This window comes from Rhinolophus ferrumequinum, chromosome 11 (genome assembly GCF_004115265.2).
Source record: "Rhinolophus ferrumequinum isolate MPI-CBG mRhiFer1 chromosome 11, mRhiFer1_v1.p, whole genome shotgun sequence".
NCBI lineage: Eukaryota > Metazoa > Chordata > Mammalia > Chiroptera > Rhinolophidae > Rhinolophus > Rhinolophus ferrumequinum.
The window spans coordinates 59,831,961-59,859,398 of NC_046294.1; the positions used below are offsets into that span (position 1 = coordinate 59,831,961).

A 27,438-nucleotide genomic window follows, 5' to 3' on the forward strand; every position below is an offset into this window, starting at 1 on the left:
AAGAGATAAATCAGTCAATACCAAACCAAATTTGACAAAGCTGTTAGTTAGCAGGCAAGAACATTAAAAAGAGTTATTATAACTGAATTCTGTAGTTTCAAAAAGTTAGAAACATGGAAAATAGGGAAAACTCCCAATCAAACTTTAGATATGATAATTACAATGTGTAAGATGGGAAATTTACTGGATGACATTAATGACATATTCTATATTGCAGAAGACAATATTAGTAAATTTGAAGACATAACAGTAGAAATGATCTGAAATGAAACAGAGTGTTAAGAGACTTTTTTTTTTTTTCAAAATAAAGAGAACATATGTGAGCTGTGGGAGAATTTCATGTGACATACTCTACATTAATTGGAGTTCCTAAAGGAGAAGAGTAGGGGGGAAGAAAAAATATTTGATGTAATAATGGTTTAAAATTCTTTCAAATTTGATGAAAACTGTAAACCTACAGATTCAAGAAACTTAACTCCTAGTACAAGACTACACTAAGGCACATCATAATCAAATTGTAAGAAAATATTGGAATGACGTTCATTGAGAAAACTACTGAAATAAAATCTATCAACCTAGAAATCTATATCCAGCAAAAATATCTTCCAAACCAAAGGTGAAAGTTTTTTAGGCTTAACCACACTCTGCATCTGGCCATGACCTGTAAGTTATGGGATGATCAGGATATAATCCTTACCCTTCCAGTTGAAACAACTAAAATATGGGTAAAACATATGAAACAATGGTTTTAAGATCCTGGACATTGGGGATTGAAAAATGATTAAAATATAGTAGTTTTATAATATAGGTGAAGGTACAATGGGTGACAACAATTGCACAAAGGTCACGAGGGAAGAAATGGAAGTATATTATTTCAAGTTTCTATATTATATGTTAAGTAGTATAATGTCACTTGAATGGAGATTGTATCAATTTAAAGATGTATACTATAAACCCTAAAACAAACACTAACATAAGCCAACCAAAAAAGGAAAGTAGAGTCATAAAAAGTAGTTAATCCAAAAAAGGCAGAAAAGAGGAAAAAGGAAACAAATAAGAGACAATAGAAAAATAAATGGCAAGTGATAGGTTTAATTCTGAACTTACTAATAATCACATTAAATGTAAACAATCTAAATATATCAATGAAGAGGTGGAGATTTTCAGGTAGGAAAGACAGCAAGGAACTGATATTATGTCTACGAGCAATGAACTTCAAATGTAAAGACCCAATCATTTAAAAATAAAAGAATGGAAAACTAACAGTAATCAAAAGAAAGCAGCAATTTTATAATCAGATAAAATAGATTTCAGAGCAAAGAACATTCGAGATAAAGAAGGTAATTTCATCATGATAAAGTGTAGACAGAATTCTAAATGTTTATGTCCCTAATAACAGCTTCAAAATACACCACGGAAAAACTCATGGAACTGCAAGGAGAGATTGTGGAGACAATGCCACAATTGCAGCAGGATATTTTGATACCTTGTCTTTGTCTTAATAACTGATTGAACAAATGGACAAAAAAACAACAACAAATCAATAAGGATATAAGCGGTTTGAACCGAAAATGTCAACCAACTTGACATAACTAACATTTACAGATCCCTCTGCTCAGCAACAGTAGAATGCACATTCTTTTAAAATGCACATGGGATATTACCAAACATTTGGAACATATTCTGGGACATAAAACAAGCTTTGATAAATTTAGAAATAATCGTCATATAAAGTATTTTCTGACCATAATAGAATCAAATAAGAATTCAGTAACAACAGAAAGATTGCTGAAAGTCCCCAAATATTTGGAAATTAAATAACACATGTCTAACTAAGTCATAGATCACAGAAGTTAAACAAAAGCAAAATTAGGAAGTATTTTGAATGGAACAAAAGTGAATACCCAACTTACCAAAATTAGTAGGATACATGTACAGCAGATCTTAGGAGGAAGTTTATAGCATTATACATATATGTTAAAAAAAATCTTAAATCAGTGGCTTACATTTCTACCTTTAAGAAACTAGAAAAACAAAAGCAAATTAAGTCCAAAGCAAACAGAAAAAAAAGGAGTTAATACGGATCCAGTTGACGTCAACGAAATGGATTGATTCAAGTACACTTGAAGACCTAACAGTAGAAATGATCCAAAATGAAACATGGAGAGTAAAGAGACAAACTTCGTTGACATAACTAAGCTTGGGCCAGGACTTGTGTTATGGATTCTTTCCATACACACCTTAGTGTTGTGTGTAGTATGGGGTGTTTGACAGGAGCTTCTTTAATGCAGATTTGCTATGTGTTCTGATGCCTGCTTTTAGAGGAAGTTTTTAATAGCTAGTTTATATCCCACAAAGGATGATTATGTTTTTAGGAGCTGTCCTTATTAATTAGAATTAATTGACAACTGGGCTGTATTTTACATTTTTAAAAAATACGGTCACCTTAATATAATAGTTAATAAGCATTATGTTTTATTTGCTGATTTCATTATCTAAAAGTCGTCTTTGTTCTTAACGTCTTCAGACGTTTTTTTTAAAATTATAGTTGACATACAATATTATATTACTTTCAGGGGTACAAACATAGTGATTAGACATTTACATAATGTACTAACTGATCATCACCCCAATAAGTCTAGTGCCCACCTGACACTATACATAGTTATTGCAATATTATTGACTGTATTCCCTATGCTGTGCTTTACATCCCTGTAACTGTTTTTATTACTGCCAATTTGTACTTAATCCCTTCACCTTTTTCACCCAGCCCCCAACCCCCTCCTATCTGGCAACCATCAGTTTGTTCTCTGTATCTATGAGTTTGTTTCTGTTTTGTTTGTTCATTTATTTTGTTTTTGAGATTCCACATATAAGTGAAATCACATGGTATTTGTCTTTCTCTGTCTGACTTATTTCACTTAGTATAATATCTCTGGGTCCATCCATGTTTTCACAAATATCAAGATTTCATTCTTTTTTATGGCATTCTTAGAGATAATTTAAAAAATTGGTTTTTTTTTTGAACTCTGTTACCCTTCTATGCAGTCTATATACATATATACATATTGTAATATATATATATATACATATTGTGTAATGTATATACTTTTTATTTATACATATGTGTGTGTGTGTATACAGACTCATTATTGCCTTAATATGTTTTATTTGAAAGATAGAGAATGTGATAGATGTGACTATATTTGCACATCTTTAAATTGTTTCAAGTACAAGATTTAATAGTAAGTTTTTTGCTTTTATAAGACATACCAATGATGATATCAGTTTTCTTTTGCAAGTAATGTATTTTCTCCTTGTTATAGGTCCTTTTGTTCTGCATCACAGCTGCCATGTACATGTTCTTTTTCAGGTATGTTCTGTTATACCAATTTATTTTAATAGAAAAAATAAAGTTCTTTTACAATTTTTTATCAGGCATGTAACTAAAGTGTTCCCCAAATAATTACCACCGCAAGTGGCATGAATTTTGTTTTTTCTAAAGTGGTTAGAGATAAATCATTGCTCCTTAGTAAATAAAGCAAGAGAGGGAAGGAAGATTTCTTTTTTTCACATTCTACTAACAGGTTTATTTGGAAAGCTGAATATGTAAATTAATAGTCCTCAAATACTGATAGGTTTTTTCATGGGCCTGAGTTTAGATATTCTTCACTCACCTTATAGAACAATTAAAATTTTAAATTTGAATGAGAAGTGATGGTAAGGTTTAATCCAAGTTTTCTGTGAAGGTAACCGAGCACATCAATCATAGACCGTAAAATATTAAATTAGTCCATGAGGTCAGAGTTGTATTTTTCATTGATGCTGAGACTCGGAGGGGTATGGGGGAGTTTTAGGATGGCTTGAGTTTTCAGTGCCAATAAAAAGGATGTCTGCTATTGTTATATAACCATAGCAATATGGGAATATGATTTTTGTTTAAAAAGAGTCTACTTCTTCATAATCTTTATTTTCAGTGATATTAGTAATTCCCATTTATTTCACTCTTATTGCTTTCATTTGAATAGGTTCTTGATATTTCTGGATATATGCAGAATTCAATCACAGCAGTGAGGACTAGGCTTTTAAAATTAAAATTTATACTTAATTGACAAAGGCAATTATGGATGTTAATAGGATATATTTGGATATATCTTTATCATTTTCTAACCTAAATAAGATAATTCAACCATACCAGAATTTTTGACCTGCCAGTACGTCCTAATAGATATTTGATAAGCACAATGATATAGTTTAAATTATTTTGACTTTACAAAAAATATTATATGCAAATATAAAAATGCTGATGTTGCTGTTATTGTTCTTGTAAAGGGACAGCTAGGCTGTTAGAAGGAAAAAAATGCATAAAGTTTCAGGGTAGGGAGGGCTTGATCTGCAAAGGATTGATAATGGGCTGGGCTGTGTAGTATTTTATGTCGGTTATTATGACTGAAAAATCATTGCATCTGTCTGGTGCTGTTTGTGAAATAGTTTGACCTACCATTCTAAAGTAGCTCTGTGTACACTGTGTGATTTCTGTGGTCTCATATTTTAATAATTGAGGGATGAGGTAGAGGAGTTAAGAACAGTGACTTCATTTTATCAATTTTCAAAAACTTCGTAATTTTACTCAAACACATTAATAGGACAATAGTGCAAAAAGTTCATTCTAGTTCATTCATTATGTTCTTTCTCGTCTAAAGATAAAGCATACCTAGCGAGGAAAATATAAAAAATATAAAACCTTAGAAGCATAACTTTTGTTGATATACACAGGAGGAAAGTACAATATCAATACAATATCAAGTACATTTTCTTTTTGTGAAAATTCCTAACAGAACAGGTAGTTAAATGAAATAATCCTTCCCAATATGGTACTTAAAGACCACATATTTGATCAACAGTTAGCATTTCTTAGTCATCAGAAGTTTTTGATGTTTTAAGAAACAAATTGTGTGTTGAATATAGTGATAATACTCAATTTTTAGCATGGTTCTTTGAAAACTGCTGCCATAAGCTAGTATTTTTGCTGTAGAAAGAAAATCAACCCTATAAATATGTATTTTGGTGCAGAGCTACAGAACCTTTTCCTGTTTCAGTCACAAAGTCTAGGTTAAGTTAAAAACAACAATTTAAAATACTTTCCAGAAGGCTCAATACAAGGTTTTAGTGCCAAGATAAACATTTTCAATCTTCTGAGGCAAGGGGTTGTTTTTCTCCTAAAAGAAGCACTATCACCAAATTCCTAGTGTTCTTGGCAGAAGTTAGTTTGAATAACTCAACAAAAGAGGTTTGGTAAATGGTAAAGTAAAGCTATTTATAAAGTACTGCAACTAAACAAAACAATGTTACATGTTTGTTTGAACTCTAGCATGTGTTTAGAATGAACAAACAATATTGTACATAGCAGTTAACAAGTCCAATTGCTTTAGAATATTTTATTCTGAAGATTCAACTTTACTATAAATAGATATTTGAGGACACATTTGATTTATTAACAATTATTTTCGTTCTAATAGCGTAAAATTGGACAGGTAAATATCAAAAGATATTGTTCCCAGGACTCCATTTATGGTAACCTCCTTTGAGAAGATGATAAGGGAAACATTGTATGTTAGAAATGAGTCAACGTGTGTTTTTATCCTAACCCATAAATGGGAAAATGGGAAATGAAACCCCTTTTCAATGGAGAGAATATGTGCCAATTTTTTTTTTAAAGAAAAACTTGAGGAAGCAGTTCCATAAGTATTTTTTAACAGTGATATATGATGTAATGGTTATAGTATGAATTTACTTAAGAAGCAACACAATGTTACTGGTATTGAAATTACTGGTATTGAAGTACGTAGAGAAAAACGTACTTTTACAGAGCTTTTAATAGTTTTTATTTTACAGGTATAGTTTTTTTTTACATACAGTATCTCATACATGGTGATCTTGATTTTCAAGCTGTACGCCAAAAATAAGGCTTGCGTTCAAATGGAACCCTGGGAAAACTTCCGAGGCTTGGGCTGAGGAAAGGTAGTATGTGAAGTGAGAGTTAGTTCTAGTTTTTTTCTAGTTCTTAGTCAGCTGGCCGATTGATACGAACAAATACTATGGATTCTTTTAGGGATTGGGGTACAATATTTTGAAGGTGTTCTGAAAGCAGTCTCTGTACATCCGCAGTGAGCATTCTTCATAATGGTTCTACCTCCTTTACTCAGTTTTTTTATTATTTTGTGTTATTATCACAGCTTCACCTTAAAGCATTGTCTGTCACTATCAATACAGGCCAAGCAGAAGTCTTGAAAACTTGATGAAACATTTTGTCTCATGCATCCCTTTAAAACATTTCTTTACTTCCAAATGTGTATTTATGGGTAAAGCAACCTACGTTTTTCAAGCCAAAGAATTCATCATAGTTGTTGACTCAAGCTTGACCAGGATCTTCCCAATAGTCATCTGAAGAAAAGAAATGAGTTTCTTTTGAACCACGAGCTCTTTTTTGTTTTAATTGAGAAGCAGAAGAAAGAATCAACCATGCAACCACTATGCCAAAACTATTACATTTACTCTTGCTCACAAAAAATAATGAAACGTGCAACACTTAAACATAATTTTGTTAGTTTTATTTTCAATGTTAGGTATCTGTGTATGAAGAACACTAATATTTTTAAAAATAAAACAATTCAGTTTCATTATTTCTTTAAGTAATTTAGTTTAAAGTAGGTGATAAAGCATATTATGACAACTTTGAGCTCATCTTAGTGAGTACCTAGCTAGAAATTCTTTCCATCTGCCTTTGCAAATCCAACCGTTTGTTTAAACATATAGATTGAAAGGCTCAGACTTGTCATTGCACATGATCTACAGACTATACGTGACTGATTCACAATAGACATATCTCAATCTGATATAAACACTGAATGAAAAGCATTGCATTTTTAGTTAGAAACCAGTGCAAATTAAAGTTTATTGTGTTTTAAACAGACTTAAGGACAGCATTAATGCCTGCCATTTGATGAATTGTGGTCAACTCTCTGTGAAGGCACAAATAGAAAGCATTTCATTAGTGTCAAGATAAAGATGTAGTGTTTGTATGTAAGAAAACGACACTATCCATTGGATGGACAACCTGCAATTCTTAAGGGAAAGACATTTGTGATTGTCCTGGAATCTCTTTACATAAACTTAGTATCTTTGAAATACTTTAACGGCAAGTAAAGAACTTTTGATCTGGGTCTTTCAACTGTTTCCTGATTTTAATGCAAGTCCTTTAAATATTAATTAGGTTCTATTTTTTAAAGTATTGCCTAGCCAGACACAAACATCCAGTATAGTGAATTATATATGGCATTCGGAATTTGAAAGTTTTACTTCAGGGTTAGGAGAGTTTGCCCTAAATTATTAGTTTTTTATCTTGAAGAGATTACTTCCAGCAATGTAGAGAGTGAATTGGGAGTTTGGAGGCAGCATATCGCAAGTAATGGGAGGATCCCGTTGTAGTTACCCCAGGAGAGAAATGATGAGGACGTGATCGAGAGTTATGGTAATGATATGGTGGAGAGTGGATTTATCAAACATGTGAGGATTGCTGCGTGGATGTGGAAAAGCAAAACATTGGAATCAGAAAACTAAAAAATATGTGGAAACTGAGTCACAGGTTTTGCAAATACGTATAAGGTTGCGGTCCTGTTAGACATTCACATAGAGATACGTAGATACCAGTGGGATAATTGGAATTCAGAAGATAAAATAGAGGCATTCTTGACTGTCACACTAGCTGCTTAACTTTAGACAAATTATGTAACTTCTATATACATCAGTTTCATCATTATTAAAAAGTATGAAATATTATCTGGACCCAATATGTGGCTTTTGGGGATTAACTAAGATACACTGTCTTTCAAACTTTTTTGGGTGTGCCCTAAAATAAGAACTACTTTTTGTATTGTGAACACACACACACACACACACACACACACACACACACTTCCCAGAATAATACTTAACCTTACTACATATAACACGTTTGGATATTTTCTATCCTAATTTACTTTATTTATTTAAAAAGCTGCTTTGACCCACTAACCAGCAGTGAGAAAATACTGAGCCTAACACATGTGAGCACCTGGCACAGTGATTGTTACCTTAGAAAAAAAGTAGAGTTAAAAGTAGTGATTGTTGTTTTTAAACTAGGAAAAAATTAATTAAAATAGAGAACTTCAGGAATGAGGAATTATCTTTAGTGGTAATGCTGTAGATATATTCAGTGAGGTAAGTGTTACAAAGTATTCATTTACTCAAGCAATCCGCTGGTGGGCTGTAACCTGCTTAGAGAAATTTCTGTGGTTGAGTTGGGATAGCAGATGCAGAAATAAATATGACATTTACACTTTACATAGATACATTGTATTTGTCAATAAAATTGGGAAAAAATAAAATGTAAAAATAAATGAGATGAAGTAGAATGAGTATGGTAAACAAAAAGTTTGAGAGGAGAAAGAAAAGGCAAGTTGATACAAGATTAAGGGTTTTTCTTTTGTATTTTGTTTCTTTGTTTCTTTATTTGACTAGACTATGAGAAATTTAAGTAGATATAAAACGGTTATACAAGCAGGAAAGAGTGACAAGTTGGGGAATGGGAAAGAGAAGAAAGATAGTCTAAAATGTGGTTCAAAATGTCATCATTTATTGGTAGATTGTTAAAACGTACTTGTCTGGGGGAGATCATGATAAATGATTAGGAAGAATTTGAAACCCTTTTTGAAAGCCTTGGACACATGGTTTAAATGAAAGAAGACTGATGTGTAGAAGAGGTAGGAAATGGAAAAATCTAATGTTTCCGGCTTCCTAAATTCATTGTCATTCTCAAAAGATACAGTAACTTGTTATAAAAAAAATAGACATGGCCTTGTGAAACCATACATCTTCAGAAGAATACATACAGGTGAAACAAGGTGTTCCATAATTGGCAACTAAGCCAGTGTGCTTAGCAAAGAATGCAAAATTTTCCCTGTGAAAAGATACAGAGATTAGGATTATTGCTTTCCTCAAAGTAAATGGACAAGGTGAGACAACGGTAGGTTCATAAATGTTGTAAATCACTTCCTCTGGGGTTGCAAAGCTTATTATCATGTCATATGACTGTATCCTGACCTGCTTTTTGAGGAGAGAAAATTAGTCTACCTGTTTGGTGAATGTACTCCATCTATGGATGAAAGTTGTGGCTGATCGATTTTCACTTTTTGCTCATGAGCCTTTGAGATACTAGTGCCTAGATAAAGAAATTGCTCAAACATCTTATAATTAATGTAAATGTTTATTGTTTTTAGTAGAAGACAGGGAAATACAGTATGGAGGAAGAGGGTAAACTTAAAGTGCAACTCCTAAAGTAAGGACTCAGTGAGAATCATTGAGTATCAGACGTGGCCAGTTGCCTTTCAAAAATTTGCTGCAGGTGTATTTTCATGAATATAAATATAAATGGCATTAAAAATTTTGTTTTTCTAATGTAAATATTTTGTTTATTTTCACTGACCTCAGAGTTCAAGAAGTGGATGCCATCCATATGTTATTCGCTCAGTGAGAAGTTTATATCATTACCACACTATTATGACTCATTGCCAGTACTCTTATTCTAGTCCCACAGGAGTTCTGAGGTTCCACTAGATATAGGAGCCTCTTTGCCAATCAAGATGGTGGTTTGCAGGTAAAATAAAGGATGAGCCATAATTGTGTTTTTCTTTTCTTACATGAAAAGCCTGGCATACACTTTTGACCCATTACAATTTTAACTGCTGTCTAACATTGTTAAGCTAAATCAAGGTGGCACTATGTTGTCTTCCTTATTTTTTATTTAGTCTTACAAGCTCCAATTTGTTAAAATTTAATAGTAACAACAGTTGTATCATGAAAAGTAATTTGTTCCAAGTTCTCCAAATTGTATTTATTACTGACAGAAGAATAATTCTTCATGTAAATTCAGTTTATTCTTTAGTAAGTCTAAGGAATGGAAATAGTTCTGTTTTGAAAATGACAGTTCTCAGAAGACTTTGACAAAGCAGTTTTCAATAAAGCATTTCTGTTTTGGAAACAAGAAAATTCCCCTTGTGTATAAAAATCCATTGCCTTTGTCAGAAGTCTCAGCAAATCAAATATTCATAGGTAAGAGAAATAATAAATCATGATCAATTTCTAACAACAGTGGCAAATCCTTGAAATAATTTAAGTACATTTTCCCCCCAATGATGTCAGTAACAGTTTGTTAGCGTTGGTGGTTATTACTAGAGGGGAGTTTTGGGTAAATGAGTACCCAGTAAATGTTTGAATGAATGATACTGAGTTTAAAACATTTAATGATTAGAAATAAATTTTTCAGCTTTTCAGAATTTTCATTGACTTAATGAAAAACATAGATGTGTTTTAGGAGGTTCCATGGTATAACATAAATTGTACAGTCTTCAATGCCACACAAAACAGACCTCTCTTTAGATTTTGGCTCTACCACTTACTAATTTTGTGGTCTTCAACAAGTTACTTGGTTTCTTTCATCTTAAATTTTCACCCATAAAATTATCCCTATGGCTATGAGAACTTAGATACTCCTATAAGGAAATAATTTTTTAAAATTGTATTTATGTTTCCAAGCCAATCCTTAAAAGTAATTTAACCTATAAATGAATCCATAAAATGTACTTGGAGTATAGTGCCAGTGGTACTATAGAAACAAACAATATTTATGATAATATGTCTTTTGGAAAATACGTTGGTATTGAATATGTTAGAGCTAAAGCAGAAGGACTGAGAGTTATCCAGTTCTTGAGCTCTACTCCACAGAGTCCCGTGTTTGAAGCAAGAGTTTAGAGCTCAGAGAATGGGAAGTGAGGGGTAGAAGAGCAGAATTGGAGAGAATGATTAAAAACAAAATAAAACTTAGGGAGAGGATGGTTAAAAACAATAAAACAAAACAGGGTAATACTGCAAACTACAGAGCCAAGGGGTTGGGATTATGTTTTAAACTGGGACTTTCATTTTTCTTTCCTTTTCCTCCTTCTTCTCCATCTCCTCCTCACTCTGATGTTATTCTGACTGAAAGGGTATTGGGGCAGAACAATAAGTGGGACTAGAGAAGAAGTGGTCTTGCAGGTATAAGGAGGACAGGCCCTGTGGGGGCTTCGGGGTGGGTAGGTGGCTGGGGAGGAGAGCGGAGTGAGGAGGGAAGAAATGTATGGGCCCCAGATTCTCAAAGCAGCAAGATTTGGCCCCTCTGTCTCTATTGTCAGCCTTACTCTCAACTAGTTGCTAGTCCATCCATTGAAAACTGGATAAAAAAGTCTAAAAAGGTTAAAGTGGATAAAGAATGGAACCAACCATGTATCCTTTTCCTTCCACGTTCCAAATCTCTCTAGGTGTAATATTGCATCATATTCTATCATAACTCAACTAAATGAAGCCACAGGTAATTCTTTAAAAGTATCTTTTTTGTCATGTTTTCATAGCCAAACACCTGTCATGCACTTGACCCTGCTTCCATGCAGTTGACTGTTTCACCTCTTGCCTTACAGGTGAGGGAGCAATGGTGTAAAGGGGGGATAAGAAAGAAGAAACCGTTGCTGGAAGCAGTGGGGTAATTGGAGGCCTTAGTTATATTCGGCTAGAGTGGCCGTTTATATTTAAAGGATCTACATAAATTTTTGTGTATGTTCAGTGTAGTTATAGGGCAATATTTCCCCTGAATTTATAGGTATAACATCTGCGTGGTAAATTATAAAACGTGTGCTACGGTCTGACTGTCTGTGACCCCCAAATTCATATGTTGAAATCCTAACTTCGAAGGTGATGGTCATTAGACAGTGGGGCCTTTGGGGAGTGATTGGAACGGGGTGAGTGCCTCATACAGGAGTCCCGAGAGCTCCTTTGCCCCTTGCACCATAGGAGGGCACAGTGAGAAGATGGCCGTCAGTGAAGAAGGGGGTCCTCACCAGACATCGGCTCTGCTGTTTGCCTTTATCTTGGACTTCCCAGCCTTTAGAACTGTGACAAATCAAGTTCCATTGTTTATAAGCCACATAAACAGTGTGGCTCTGGGGTTTTGTTATATCGCGTTTCCCCGAAAATAAGACCTAGCCAGACCATCAGCTCTAATGCATCTTGTAGAGCAAAAATTAATATAAGACCCGGTACTATATCATATATCATGTCATATCATATCATATCATATATTATATTATATTATACCGGGTCTTATAGTATATCGTTCTTAACCCAAATGCCACTTTATGAATATTATTAGAAGACTACCTAATTGTATTAGCCAAAACCAGAGATTCCAACTATACTGATTTACACAACCGTGCACCTCAGCCAGAATTGTAAGTTACTCTGTCTCATTCAGGATTGAGATATAAATATAATCTGTCTTTGAAAATATGAAATTAAAATTGTTTGGAATTGAGTATAATTTACAAATGATAAATACAGAAGTTAGAAGCTGTTTGGTTATGAAAAGATGATGTAAGATACTTTCAAGAATCACTTTTTAGCTTTATTTAGTTGAGGTATGATATAATGCCCAGATAGTTTTTTTTTGTTTTTTTAAATTTGAGAATCTATGATGAATGTAAGTGAATAAAACTTACCTTATAACGAGACATGATATCTTGTAAGTTAGAAAAAACAGCCAAAGTTTTGTGGTGCACATTAGAGGATAAATGGCCTCAATTTAAGATTATATTAAAATGATTTTTTTTGTTAAAAAAATTTTTTTTGCTCATTGTAGAGAAATATCACTAAACAAAACTATCATCATTATCATCATCATCATCAACACCCATAATCTCTTCTTTTACAGAAGAGCAGCCATCACCTTTGTTTATGTTCTTACAGGACGTCTGCTGTGTCTTTCTTCTGTCTGTGTATCCGCCCACCTGCCCTCTTTTCCCTCCCTCTTCCTGTTTCCCTTCTTTCCTTGCTCCTTTTTTTCCTTCCTCCCTCACTTCTTTCCTCTCACCTCCCATATAGTATATATGTTGTCTGCCCAGCTTCCTAAATGAGATCACATCATGTTTGCTGAATGATGAAATGCCTTTTCTTGGCACATCTGCATTAGTAAAGACAGACGTCTCTGTGGTTAGTACTATGCACCATGAAGCAGGACCCAACACCAACAGCATGAAACACAAAGCCTCCTATTTAATATACATACACTCACACTCAAACCCGTACCACCTGCACACACAACACATTATTAGAAGCCATAGAAAGGATTCTGATACGAGTCTTCAGTAAGAAACTGGAGATAACTCTTAACAATATGACTGTGACTAAAATAATTTTTCAAAGCATCTATTCTTTCAAGTTCTGGGAATCCTCATCTGTGTGGTAAGATATCTGCTTCTGTTTTAGGAGTATTACTACTAGTCACAGAAAGTTCTTAGACTAGACTTGGCTGATTATTTGAAGCAGTTAATGTGTAATTGCCTGCTTTCCTAGTTATGAGGAATGCTATAATTCACTATGTTCTTTTCAATCCTATCTTCCTGTTTCTTCTATTTTCTACTGCTTGCGTTTTCTTAGAGGTCATCAAGGGACACTGTTGTGTAGCAGAATCAGTTAAGAACATGAACTTTGGAGCCAGACTGTGTAGGTTCAGATTTTCACTCCTTCTAACTTCTTTTGTGATTTTGCGTAAGTTGCTTGGCCTCTCTGTGCCTCGGGTTTCTCGTCTTAAAGTGTGGATGATAATAGTACTTATTACCTCATGGGGTTATAATGACTGCCGCATTGTAAACACCTAATAAATGTTAGCTGTTTTTATTACTGAAATCTGAACTGTAAAGATCGCATATTGTATGATTTCCATGTATATGAAATGTCCAGAATTGGCAAATCTATAGAGATAGAAAGTAGATTTGTGTTCTCTACGGGGAGCCTGTGGGGATGGGGAGTGACTACTAATGGGTGTATCTTTTTCTTTTTAATGTTGATGACTTGTATACAAGTCTGAAGATACCAAAAACCATTGCGTGATATATTTTAAATAGAAAGTTGGTTAGTATGTGAGTTATATCAATTCAACTGTCTTAGAAAAATCTGATCTGGAAACTGATCTTTGTTGCACAGTAGCTTGGTGGTTTTTGTGTTACCACCATTAAACATCCCTCTGGTTGCCACATCTCATGGTTTTTACTGTTTTTATGGGCACATAGGCGGACATTGGAAGAGAACATTGGGCAACTTCTGTTTTTCTCAGGTGAATGTGAAGGAGTGTTCCCTAGGAGAATGACAGAACGGAGACTATGCAAGTGCGCTGCAAGGCTTGTCAGCTCTCTTTCTAGAATTATGCATACTCTTAGTTCGGAGACACTACACTTTAGAATTAGAAGGGAAGTAATAGAAGTCACAAGTATATATGAGATTGTTATTACAACATTGTCCTCATAAAACTGAAAATTTTTTGATACACTTATGATTTAGGATGTTTTTCCTTTGTAGTGACATTTCAAAAGTACAATTTTAAAAAAGTTTTATAGAATTGCCAACTAAAACTAATTTCGGAAATATATGCAGATACAGTATTATATTTTGAGCATATATTTCACAGATTGCATTTAAGTTGTTGATACTGATTATATTTTGAAGATAATTTTATTGTATTTTCTGTTTATTTTGGGGGGTGTTCCAAAAATCACTTTCCTTGTCATAGAAAATTTTTCGAATGAATAGAAAGGCACAGAAGGAAATTATATTAATATATGTATCATATCACATTTTTTCTCCCTCTTATGGTCTATTGTAGATATTTTTCAAAAAATCACAGATAGCCAAAATTGGAACTATTTGGAATTATTCCAAGTTGAATCCTTAAAACTTCAAATAAAATATCCATGTATGGAAGCTTATTTTTCATGCTGTATAGGTTCAGTGACAGGGCTTACTGGGAGAGGAAGTACATCACTTACAGCTGTGCTGAGCTGAAATTCACAGCAAAACAATATTTTTCCACCATTATCAATTTTCAGGCCAGATGCTGTTTCTAATATGTGACTGAACCAGTCACTGAACCAGGAAGGTGTTTACCTGCAAGGTGAACTGGTCAAAATAGAAGCTTTTAAGTTCTAAAATTTCAGTCCAAGTCTTCCCTAGAAGGAAAAGGTGGGTCTTCCCTCTTTTTTTATGTTCTCTTGTCAATCAGAGAGCCTCTTTGTGATGGTGACTGAGTGCTGGCTTATATCATGTTTCTGTCATCCTAAAATGTGAAAAGAAAAGGAGGAGGAGAACAGCTTTGGCTTCTCAGGCCTTAGAGAATAAGCTGCTTGTGGCAGCCCAGGACTTCTGAATCCAAGCTGCATTGGAATGCTTTCTTTAGTGATTCGTTCACTGAAATGGAGTATATAATTCTTACAGTTTTGAGCTCCTCGGGTGTATTCAGAACACGAATGAAATTTAAAATCAGATGATGGAAAGCAATTGAACTTAGGAGATTTGATTTCTTCTATCACAAACACATCAAGCTTGAATATTGGAAGAAAAGTTTCTATCTTAACCCCAGTTTCTTGCTTGAATGTTAAAAAATTGCTTTTGAATTGGATAATTCCCAATTCTAATATTTTGGATAAACCTCCCTTACAGGATGTCATTTTAAGATATTTTCAGGGATTCTTATGAAAATTAAGACTCTCCTCACCTCCCGTTTTACAATGACCAGCAACTTCTACTGGTATAAAACGTGTAGGAAGATTCATTATAGCTAGCCGACCTTGTTGAAATTACTTGAGTCCTAAGAATTTTATAATCATTAAAGTACTGATTACTGAAGTTATTGTCTATTCCTTTCGGATTTTAGCTTACATCCCTTATAATTTTATTTTGTATTTTAATGATTAGGAAAAACTGTGGAATGAACCTGAGTTGGAACGACGTAGCTTTCACCTTTTTAAGAGAATATAGGCCTAATAAATAGTGTTAATTTTGTATTATTCTTTGCAAAAGCAGAAATGAAATAGTTCTGATGAGAATGAAAAAGAAAGGTTTTGTTATCAAATGAGATATTTTTTATTGATTCTTAAGTACACACTCATTAATGTTCAAGAGACATACAGCATTCCCCCGCTATCCAAAAGCAGAGATTTCCTGTGAAACCTTTCGTAAGCCAAAATGTCATAAGGCGAAGAAGCAATTACCATTAATTTAAATAGAAAAATTTTTACCTTTCCCAGACCCAAAATATAACCTACCAACTCATACCAAATACGCTTAATTACGTCCAGTTTTACGCTAAGCGTAACACCCTTTCCAGCTTTTAGGCTTTTCTGAGGCCTGAGGCCACACCTTGGTAACATTGTGAACGAAATAACCTGAGTTAGAGCACAGATGGTCACAGTCGCAGTTCCCAGATGCTGAGTGAGGTTCTGGGGAGGAAGCTGGGCTGTGCGGTCCAATCCTGCTGCTCTGGTGTGTGCTGGTACCTCACGGGGCTGCCTCTGTGAAGGCTGGCTGCAAAACAAACGCTGTTTTCACTTTTCCCCTTTTTTCGTAAAGGCAAAAATCCTCTGGATTTCTTCTGATTAGTGAAAACAGGTACTAATGTAGGTCTTCCTTAAAAATGAACAGGAACACGAACTTTCGAAAAGTGGGGGATACCTGTAAAATGAACTGTTATGAATTTCTGATGTGAGGGTCATAAGGGAATTCTCAAACTTTAATATGCATGCACGTCACTTAGGAGTTTTGATTGGAATACAATTATGTTTCAGTGGGTCTGGGGTGGTGTCTGAGCTTGTGCATTTCCAACAAGCTCCCAGGAGATGCCAGTTGCTGCTGGTCCTGGAATCATAGTCCAAGTAGCAAAGCTATACGTCACCTCGAGAAATAAATTACAAAATTTCCTTAAAGTCTTTTTTTAAAAAAATCCAGAGACTATAATCCCACTGCCTCTCTTGGCAACCTTATCTAGTAGTTCACAGCATTATAGAGTCAAGACATTTTCCCCAGATATCTTAAGTCTCTGTAACAAGAGGGAATGGGCTTACTCTAAAGTCCTTTACTCAGGCGAAACAGAACACAGCTATTCATATAATTGATTTAGATGCTCAAAGATTATTAGGTCTCCTTTCCTCCTTCTTACTGTCTTTTCAACATCAACTTCCTTTAGCATTTCAACATACATTTTACTTTATTATGCCAATTTGAATGGCAAATCATGTATGTAGGGTAGAAATGATAAGTCTTTTATTCCGTAGGTGAATTGATGAGAGATGTCATTAATCAATGTTATGAAGGAAAAAGACTAGTAGAAGCAAGTCCCTCTTTAAAAAAAAAAATTGTTAATTGTATAAGTAATACATTACTAAGTTTTTCTGAAAATTTCAAATAATGTAAAATATAGAGTAAAAAGTGAAAGTTCTTCCCCCTTTCGTCCAGTTCCCTCTTCCTGCTTCTCTTTTCACTTGAAACCATCTTAACAGTTTGGCATATATCCTTCTAGAAAACTTTCTGTATGTACCTATTTACCTATGTCTGTAGTTATTTTAAAGAATAGAATCACATATTACATATTTTTCTACTGTTTTTCTATTTAATAATATACTTAGGCTTTTGTCCATATGTCAGTACATGTAGAGCTACCTCATTGTTTGTAAGGGCTGCAAAATATCTGTAAATAGTTCTTTTAAATGCTCTTAAAACTGTTTGCAGTTTTTCACTATTACAAACTGCACAACTATGAACATTCTTTTAAAAATGTCTGTGTACACATTCCAATGTTTCTGTAGACTAGATAGTTACCAACAAATGGATTCTCTCGGTTAAATATACGCACACTAGACAGATTTAATAGATACCGCAGATTATCCTTTCCAAAAGGCTGTACCAGTCTACTGTCCCTTGTTGGTTCTCAATCCTGGTTGTCAGTAATTTTTACCTTTGTTAATAAAATGAGCTAAAAAGTAATGCCTCATTTTTGGCTTACCTTGTATGAGGTGTGATCAAAAAAGGTGAATGTTTAAATTAAAAAAAAATTATTATAGTAAAAGACACATTGCCATTAACCTCCCTCAAAATACTCCCTCTTGCTTTGAACACACTTATCCCGTTATTCTTGCCACTTTCTGAAGCAGTTCTGGAAGTCCGTTTTTGTGAGGGTCTTTAGTTGTGCTGTCGTGGCTGCCTCGATGTCCTGAATCGATTCAAAACGTTTACCTTTCATGCTCATTTTGACTTTGGGGAAAAGATAGAAGTCGCACGGTGCCATATCCAGTGAATAAGGTGGATGAGGACACACTGTAATGTTTTTTATTTGATAGAAATTGCCATATCAGAAACAATGTGTGACACGGAGCCTTTCCGTTGTGATCACAAAATATGGTGAATGCTGCTGCCGAGTACCATTAAATGGAAAGGCAGGGATCTTCAATATGTGAAGTGGTGTGTCAAACCTTAATAACAGTGTGTGACATATTCAGCTTGTTCGGTGCAGTCAGTCGGGTGTGAGCTACAGTAGAGAGAAGGGGTGTTTTCAAGTGCGCCATAAAGCATTCTCCACCATGACAAAGCTCCATGTCACACATCACTTCTGGTATATGGCAATTTCTGTCAAATAAAAACATTACAGTGTGTCCTCATCCACCTTATTCACTGGATCTGGCACCATGACACTTCTGGCTCTTCCCCAAAGTCAAAATAACTCAGGACATCGAGGCAGCCACGACAGCACAACTAAAGACACTCACGAAAGAGGACTTCCAGAACTGCTTCAGAAAGTGGCAAGAACGATGGGATAAGTGTGTGCGAAGTGAGGGGGAGTATTTTCAGGGGGATTAATAGCAATACGTCTTTTACTGTAATACAGTTTTTTAAATTTGAACATTCACTGTAGTTTTTGATCACACCTTGTACTTCTCTGATAATCAGTGAGGTAGAACATCATTTTATTGGTTTATTAGTCCAAGGTTTATTAGTTTATTATTTGATTTCATATCCTCTACCCATTCTTTATTTTTTGATTTCTTGTGCTGATTTGTAGGAAGAACTGTTTATATGCTGTTGATATTTATTTTTTTCTTGTTACAATATTGTATCAATCAGTTGTTGTGTAAACAACAACCATAAAATCTTAGTGGCCTATCACAAGCAAGTTGACTGGGCCAGATCTGTGTCACCTGCGGGTCTGTGGGTCAGTTAGGGCAGGTCTGCTCCCACGTGTTCATTCTGAGGCCCAAGCTAAGGAGACAAAAGCTATCTATGCAGGGAAAGCTCGTGGCAGGCATGAGATTTGTTTTCTTTCACATCATCTCCAAAATGTCAATGCATATATATCTTAAGTACTTTATTTGAACCTTGCACATATAAGCTATCTGCTCATTTACCAAAGCATTTTCTTTGAGTATGAGTTCCCTAGTTGTAGTTTTGAGTTGTTTTTGTTGTATAAACCATACTTATTTAGGTATTGTCTTCCAAAGCATTCAACTCAGTTTCCATGGAAAAAAACTTTTTCCTTTTTGGTTTATGTAATATGTAGGTCAGTTACATAATTACATTAACAAATACAAGTGAAGTAAGCACATTTGGAGAGAAACAGCCATCCTTGGCAAGCATAAAACTCAACTGGTGTGAATAGACATGTATGTGGTCATATTTGGGAGTGCTGTTTTTCTCTTTGAGCAATGAATATGAACATTAGAATGTTTTACAGAGAGAAAGTAGGGAACTGAGATAAATTTGTCTGATATATATAGTCTCTTACGTGGAGTTTGGATTAAAGAATTTTCTACTGCAAAGAGCACATTTTAAGAATATTTGCCAACTTCTGATGTTACATCTTTGGTCTCTGTAATATCATCATCACGGTCCTCTTTTCCATTCTTTTAGGATTTCTTCCATGCTGTAAAGCTTTCAAGATTTGGCTCCTACTTTTGTTGTTGTCATTTATTGTAGTACAGCTAAACTTCAAAGTCATACTTTTACTGTAAGAACCACTTAATATATATGACACATATCTTGATGCTTATTTATTTTAGCCTAAAAATAGCTGAGGTTGAAGGTTTCATGAACTATATGCTAGCTGTGTTAATTTGATATGTTGCAAAATTCCAAAAACAACAGTATTTCCTTTAAAATGAATAACAATACTTACTGTTTTAAAGGATTGTAGAGTTTTGGAGTAGAAAGCTAATTAGAGATTATGTAATACAGCATTGTCACTTTTCTGGTGAGGAAATGGAGTTTCTGAAGATTTTTGTGACTTGTCTTAGCTCATACAGCAGTTGAGGCAGAGGTAGAAATAGAATTTTGAATAATTTACTTTAAAAGACTATAAATTATTTCAAAACAATTGAATATTTTGAAATGTAAGTGAGGAACATAGCAAAAGAGTCAATGTTATTTTTGTACTCTTAAATACTACAATGCGATGGAAAGTCAGTTTGAGAGGAAAGATGAAATTAAATTAAATTAAATTAAATAGAAAAATCTAGAAATTAAGGAAGAGAAACTTGGTCAAAATTTTATCAATGCATGTTTTGGTTTTTATGTATGAAATAGTTTTGACTATATCAGAAATACCATCATCACATGGGCTTATTAATCTTTCTATTTGAAATAATAAATATTTCTGATTATTGCCATTAGAAATCTTTGGAATTTCCTTTCTTGTGACTAGATTTTAAACCAGAAGGTAGGATAAAAGCTACATTGTAGTCAGATGACTATGCTTTCTTCTGTCTTGTGTCTCAGTGTCTCTCTCTTCTCTTCCTCTCCTCCCTTCTCTACCCTATTTCTTTTCTAATCTTTTGTTGTTTTTGTTGTTTTCTGCTTTGTTGCTTTAATATATAGTGTCAAGGAAGTAACTGGTAGTGCATGATGGCATTTGACATTAAATTCCCTTCAAACCATTTTCAGTGTGACAAATGTGTGACATTTTAGAATGGAATTAAATTTATGTTACTGTTTCCTTATGCATTATTAATAATTTCTTAAGAGGAAGATACTATACATTAGCATGTATTTATAATCATTTCTGATCTGGTATCATGAAATGATCGTTTTCTTTATGAAATGTAAATATATATGTATTGAGGATTTATTTGAACAGCAATTTGTACATTTTAAGGATTTTGGTTGTTTTTATTTCTGCAACGTAGTTCCTGCCTTAAGCTTACTAGATATAGTCAATTATCATTTAAATGAAATCTTTTCAAATTTAAGGTATAAGAATTTCTTCTAGGAAATCAGAAATGCCTTAAACTTTATTCTGTTTATTACTTTTGAGGACATTATTTTATTTCTAATAGTAATGTTTATCTTGTTGAAAAATAATTCACTAGATTCCAAAGAGATTTATAAAAAGAGATTGTTGTTTTTTGAAGCTATGAACTACTCGAAATTTTGAGTCTGAAGCTATGTTGTAGAATATAGGTTTTACATTCTTCTTTTTTTTTTTCAGATCAAATTTGCCACAGTAACAATAAGTTACAATTGAAATATGAAACTTTGACATAAAGCAGAAATTGGAATGTTACTAACAGCTGTTGTCATAAAAGAGATTGACTAGAATTTTATTGTGTTTCTAAAACATTATCTTCTCACAAGTCTTTTTTAGCTTACTGAATTTAAGTTCTAATTCTGCTCTGCTTAATCTCACTTCAGCAGTCATATATTGTTTCTTCTTGTTCCATACACGAATTAAGTAGATATTAGGCCAATCACATTTACCTTGTATAAGGTTCTATTTGGTCTAAATATATATTTTTTTCAAATCATAATTCCCTGGATTTTATTGTTTTTACCGGTTAATAATGTCCAGATTAGCTCCAGTCCTGACCTGTTTCCCTGTTTCTAACCCTGCAAATCTAACTAGATTCCCTGTTGTTGACTGTTGAACTTTTGGTTTAAATTCAATGTAGTTCTTCTTTTCAGGATTTTCTTCCCATTTTTTTCTCCCACCTGTGAGAATGTCTTCTCTGTAAGTTGTTATCTACAAGGTGGGAATAATTATACGGGCCACATTTTGGGCACAATATACTTTCTTTCAGTGCCCAATTTTATTTGGAGTATAACATAATTTTACAATTGCTTTTGTGCCCTAGGTAGAACCTCTCTGTATTCTTACGTATTTGTAACACTTTTCTATAGGAAATAGTACAGAAAGTCAGATTTCTGGGTATACAACTTAAGTGAACGAAGTTTAAAATTCTTATGAGAAGAGCTAACAATACACTAGTGAGAGAGACGAACATAATGAATCTTAGGAACAAATACTTATCTAAATTTTATCTGCTTTGATGGAGTCATATGCTAATAGGAATTTTAAATGTAAATAGCATACAAGCACCTATGACTTATAAAACCCACCATACCAGTCTTTCTCCCAGAGCATCAGAGCCAGTTTGTCCCTTTCTTCCAGCTGGAAGGGACTGTGGATTGGGAGGCTTTGATGAAAACTGAAATAATTATAGCTAGGTAATATTTACCAAGTGCTGACTTTGTGCCAGGCACTGTGCAAAGGGCTTTACGGACAGTATTGGGTTCATCCTTACTAGTACCGTCTACCCTTTAGGGTAATTACTGACATTTTCTCTATTTCACTTGTTAAGAAACTGAGGCTTTGAGAGGTTAAGTAACTTGGCCAAGGATTGTATAACTAGAAGTAAACAGAGCTTCAACTTGAATTTGGGTCTTTCTACAGAGCCTGTTGTCTTCATTTCTCACTCTACCTGACTACACCAGTACTTCCCGATCTTTCCCCATCATATATACGAAATGTTCGTGCATGTTTTCGTATGTCAGGCATACAAAATGTTTTTATAGCACAGTAGGCAAAATAGCTGTGCTGCTTCTACCTGGAAGCAGCTGACATGGAGGTTCTGGGCACCAAGTCAAATTCAACTGAGGAAGGATTAGTACCTAGTCACACGTTCAGTCATTTGTGGCAGCCACACCTACTGGGAAGCTCTGTTCTACACTACCCTGTCTCTCCAGAAAATGTGAGGTGAGAGGTTCATGTCCTTTTTCATAATGTCACAGTGTTGCCCGAAAGCAGGTTCTTGGTATCATCACAGGAAAGAATTCAAGGACGTACTGAATAAGCCAAGAAGCAGTAGATTTATTAAAAAGATAAGAAGATATTACACTCCCAAAATGGTGGGAGCAGGCAGGCCAGGAAAAGAGCATCTGCCTGGATGAATAAAGAGGCTTAGGAATGTATTACTTCTAAAATGATGGTGCAAAATATTAAAGTTTTAGGGCTGGTGTTACAGGCATTCCTAGGCGGGTTCTCTCTGACCACTCCCCCCTGTGGAAGGAGGAATTTTTGTCCTTACTTGGCTCCAGTTGGAACTGTCATGGCAGCATAGGGGGTAGAGATTTTCCCTGCCCGTAGTGCTAATAATATTATGATCTAGTATAATTAGCTCAAGTTCACCTTGGGGGCAAGATGGCGTCCTGGATCTGTTCTAGGCCATGGAGATCTAGTTCTGGCCTGTCTGGTAGCTGCACTTTTTTCTTAAGGATGATCTCATCTCCTCCCTCCTTTGTTTTCCCACACTTCCTCCTTCTCTTCCTTGCCCTCTCTCCCTGAGGCCCTGTGTCCCTATTCTTTTTGACCAAGGTAACAGCAATGCCTCCAGCTCCCCATACCATCACAGGCGAGGTAGTAGGAGTTTGGATTGGAGATGTTCTTAGTTCTGTTATGTCCCCCCCGCCCCCCCCGCGGCCCCCACCCCCGGCACCTTTTCTTTTCCTATCTGCTATAGAAGCAGCAACACATAACTGATGGTTGAGTTTTGTTCATTCAAGAAATATTTATTGAATATTTACTATGTGCAGTGCTATGTGTTTTGGTAGTTAAAAAGATGCAGTCTGCCCGAGGAAGTTATATTTGTTGCTGTGGTCTAGAAGTTTGTACCTCCACCCCATCCCAATTCATATGTTAAAATCCTAACTTACAAGCCGATGGTACTAGGCGGTGTGGCTTTTGGGAGGAGATTAGGTTACGAGGGCCTGGACACTCGTGAATGGGATCAGTGTCCTTCTACAAGAGGCCCAAGAGAGAGCCATTGTTCCTTCTGCCATGTGAAGACACAACAAGAAGGCTCCAGCTATGAAACAGGAAGTGGGCCCTCACCACACACCGAATCTGCTGGTACCTTGATCTGGGACTTCTCAGCCTCCACAACTGTGAGAAATAAATAATTCTGTGTTGTTTGTAAGCCACCCACTGTATGACATTTTGTTAAAGCATCTCAAATGGACTAGACGTTTGTACGTAAATTACTTTCATTTGGCAGGTGAAGTGTCATAACATCGTGGCATGCACACAGTGCAACTAACAGGAAGGGTACTGTCGGTAGTATAACTGGGAAGTGTAAAATAGTATTTCTAACAAGTAGCATCTTATTCAAGCCTTGAAAGATTAATACAATTCTAACACAAGAGGTCAAGAAGTTGGTGATGAAGACAGCCATGCAGATGGAATTGATAGCATCAGGAATGACTTAAGAGGTTAGAATGCTGGTAGTTACGTTTACATGTTAAAAAAAGAAAGGAAAAGGGGGGAAGCTGGAGGAAGGAGAAAAGAAAAGAACCCTTTCTTGCCCCGTTATTCCTTCCAGTCGCTACCTTATTTCCTTCTTCCTATTTACAGCCAAATTTCTCAACTCAGATGTCCACATTTGCTCTTTGGCTTTCTTATGTTTCATTATAATCTGATTTCCACCACATTGTGTTTCTGAAATTGTTTTCACTGAGATCATCAAAGACACCCTGTAACTAAATGCACTGGACACTTTTATGTTCTTACCTTACGAGGTCTCTCAACTACTTATGGCATTGTTGCCCACTTCTCATCTCTTAAAAGACTCAATAGTTTCCCTGAAATTATGCTCTTTTGATACGTTTGCTGTCTAGTCATTCCTTCTTCTTTTTGTTCTTCTCTTTCTCTTACCATCCCTTAAATTTTCATACAGTTAATATTCTTTTCTAGGACCTCAGCTTTCCTTACTTTCATACTCTCTGTGGGTAATCTTACACATTCCTATGGCTTCAGTGACCATTTATGCACTGATGACCCCCTAATCTATATGTGTAGCTCAGATCTCTCCTGAACTTCAGATCCATATATTAAACTGCTTACTTGTCTCACTGTCCCTCAAAATAAATTTTTCCAAAATTGAACTTATTATCTCTGCCTCAGCCCTTCTCCTTAACCCCTTCTCCCTTAAGCTGTTTTTCTTCAAGTGTTCATTTCAGTGAATCAAAATGCCATTGAACCCAGTTGGTCCCCATTAGAAATTTCGCCATCATCCCAAACTTATCCTTTTCAATTACTTGACTATCCAGTCACCAAGAATTATCAATTCTACGTCCTTACTGTATCTCGAATCTCTGAACCTCTCTCCATCCCCCCTAGTGGTGCGCTACTCTAAAATCACGGCCCCCACTGCCCTGGTTATCCCACGATTGCCTTCTCATAGGTCTCCACGCACCTGCTGTTTCTCCTGTCCAGTTCATTTCCCCGCTGTAACCAGAGAGCGTTCCGATCCTGTGCTTCCAGTTTAAAGCCACTCACTGATAAACTCCTTCACGTGGTTTATATAGGGCATTCATAAAGGTCTGGTCTCATAAGGGGGAATGTAGGCATTGAAGTCCATTGCTTGGACTTGAATACCACTTATTAACTTGTGTGATTTTGGACAAGTTACTTATCTTCCCTTTGCCTCAGTTCTTTGCTGTGTTAAAATGGGGCTAATAATAAGGCCTAGAATTATTGATAGGATTGAATGACTTGTTAGAACAGTGCCAGGTACATAGTAATTAGTCAATACATGTTAAGTCTTATTACTGTAATTGTTACCTTACCCAAATATGTTGTTGTTTTTTTTTTAAAGCCAATCTTATGGGATCACTTACCATGGTCGTTCACTGGTTAAAGCACCAGAATTTCTGTGACTTCAGCATATGTGGGGAGCATGTGGTAATCAGTGTTCTTTGTAGACACATACTAGCAAAAAAAAAATAGTTTATCTGCTGACCAAATGAGAGAATAGACAGCTGAACACTACAGGAGTTCAGAAGAGGAAGAAGATATTTTGTGAAAATTTGATCTGTTCTTCAAAAGGACAATCAAGGCAGTGGCAGCTGCAGCAGCTAACATTTCTCGAGACCGCACTGTGTGCCAGGCACTGTGTGAAACACTTTATGTGCATTACTTTCCTCAACAGAACTTGAAGAAATATTATTTGTAGCCCTATTTTACAGACGAGGAAACTGCAGCTGGAAAGATTAGGACCCCTGTCAAATGGAAAGCTAGGATTCAAATCCACATAGAGGACAAAGACATTCTCCAATTATGCATGCTTTAAAATGGTTTTCCTTATCTGTCACGTCTTTCAAGGCAGTGTGTACACACACACACAACACACAAACACACACACACACACAATCTCTCTGTCTAATAGCTTTTAAAAACAGTTTTATGCTATTTTAATTGTACATAAAATATGGTGTATTTATGCAAATTTTCTCATCCATAAAACATATTTTACAAGTAAATAATAGTCTCAGTGTGTAGAAAGAAAAATACCAAGCATCAGGTCTTATAACATGAAAGACTTGGGAAGAATATGATGGTGAATGCTGAATTGCAAAAAAAGTGAGTATTTTACAGGTTGTATTACTTCAGGCTTTTTAAGTGAAACATTCTGAATCAGGAGCTTCTGTTAAATATGTCTGTATTTTTGGTGATCTTATATAATTTTGCAAATGTAGAAAAGAACTAATGTCCTATCGATAATTTAGAAGTTCTATTAAAGCTTGATTTAATCTGACTCTGTAGGCTTCGTGCATTTCATTAAAAGTAGAGCATTTGAAATAGACTTTGGTTTGAAGATCTAGGATGTTTACATTGGGTTTTTGTTTTATTTGTGACAGACTTTAAATGGCATTACATCAAGTACTATATTTTCAAACAACAAACAGGCTAGATTTTCTTGTGAGGATAGATTGGCTTTGGTTACCATGTATGTACTAATAACTTTTTCTTTCATTTCATTAGAAAAGATTATCTGACAATTATTGTCAAATTTAAGATGGCATCAGACATACCTATTGCACAATTTACTTTTTGTTCTTTCTTTTAAAAAAAACCTTTAAAAGTTAATTTTGATGCCTTTTTTTTTGATAGCTTACCTTAGCAGGCCCAAACTATGAAACATTTTCCAGTTTAGATAGTCTTTTGTATGATCTTTTTATATAAACTATACAGAATGTATAGTCTTTTTTTTGATAGAGAGATTATAAACTATGTTTTTAATTGTCAAGATGTAGACAACACAATTCACAAGTTAATTAAGCTCTTATAAAGGGAATATGACTTATGCTTCTCACTAATACCAGATAAAAGAAGACTTTTTTCTTTGATGAATTTTCTTATAGGTGTATTAATTTCTGTTAATTAGTATT

At 34.9% G+C, this 27,438-nt stretch overlaps 1 protein-coding gene across 2 annotated transcripts in view; it reads left to right on the plus strand.

Moving 5' to 3' along the window:
• TMEM135 (transmembrane protein 135) overlaps nucleotides 1-27,438 on the plus strand; it is a 213,373-nt gene that overhangs the window by 131,021 nt on the left and 54,914 nt on the right. For both annotated transcript variants that reach the window (XM_033120387.1, XM_033120386.1), the window contains one exon: nucleotides 3,327-3,373. In XM_033120387.1, the coding sequence (XP_032976278.1) occupies nucleotides 3,327-3,373 (47 nt within the window). The remainder of the gene's footprint in view (nucleotides 1-3,326; nucleotides 3,374-27,438) is intronic.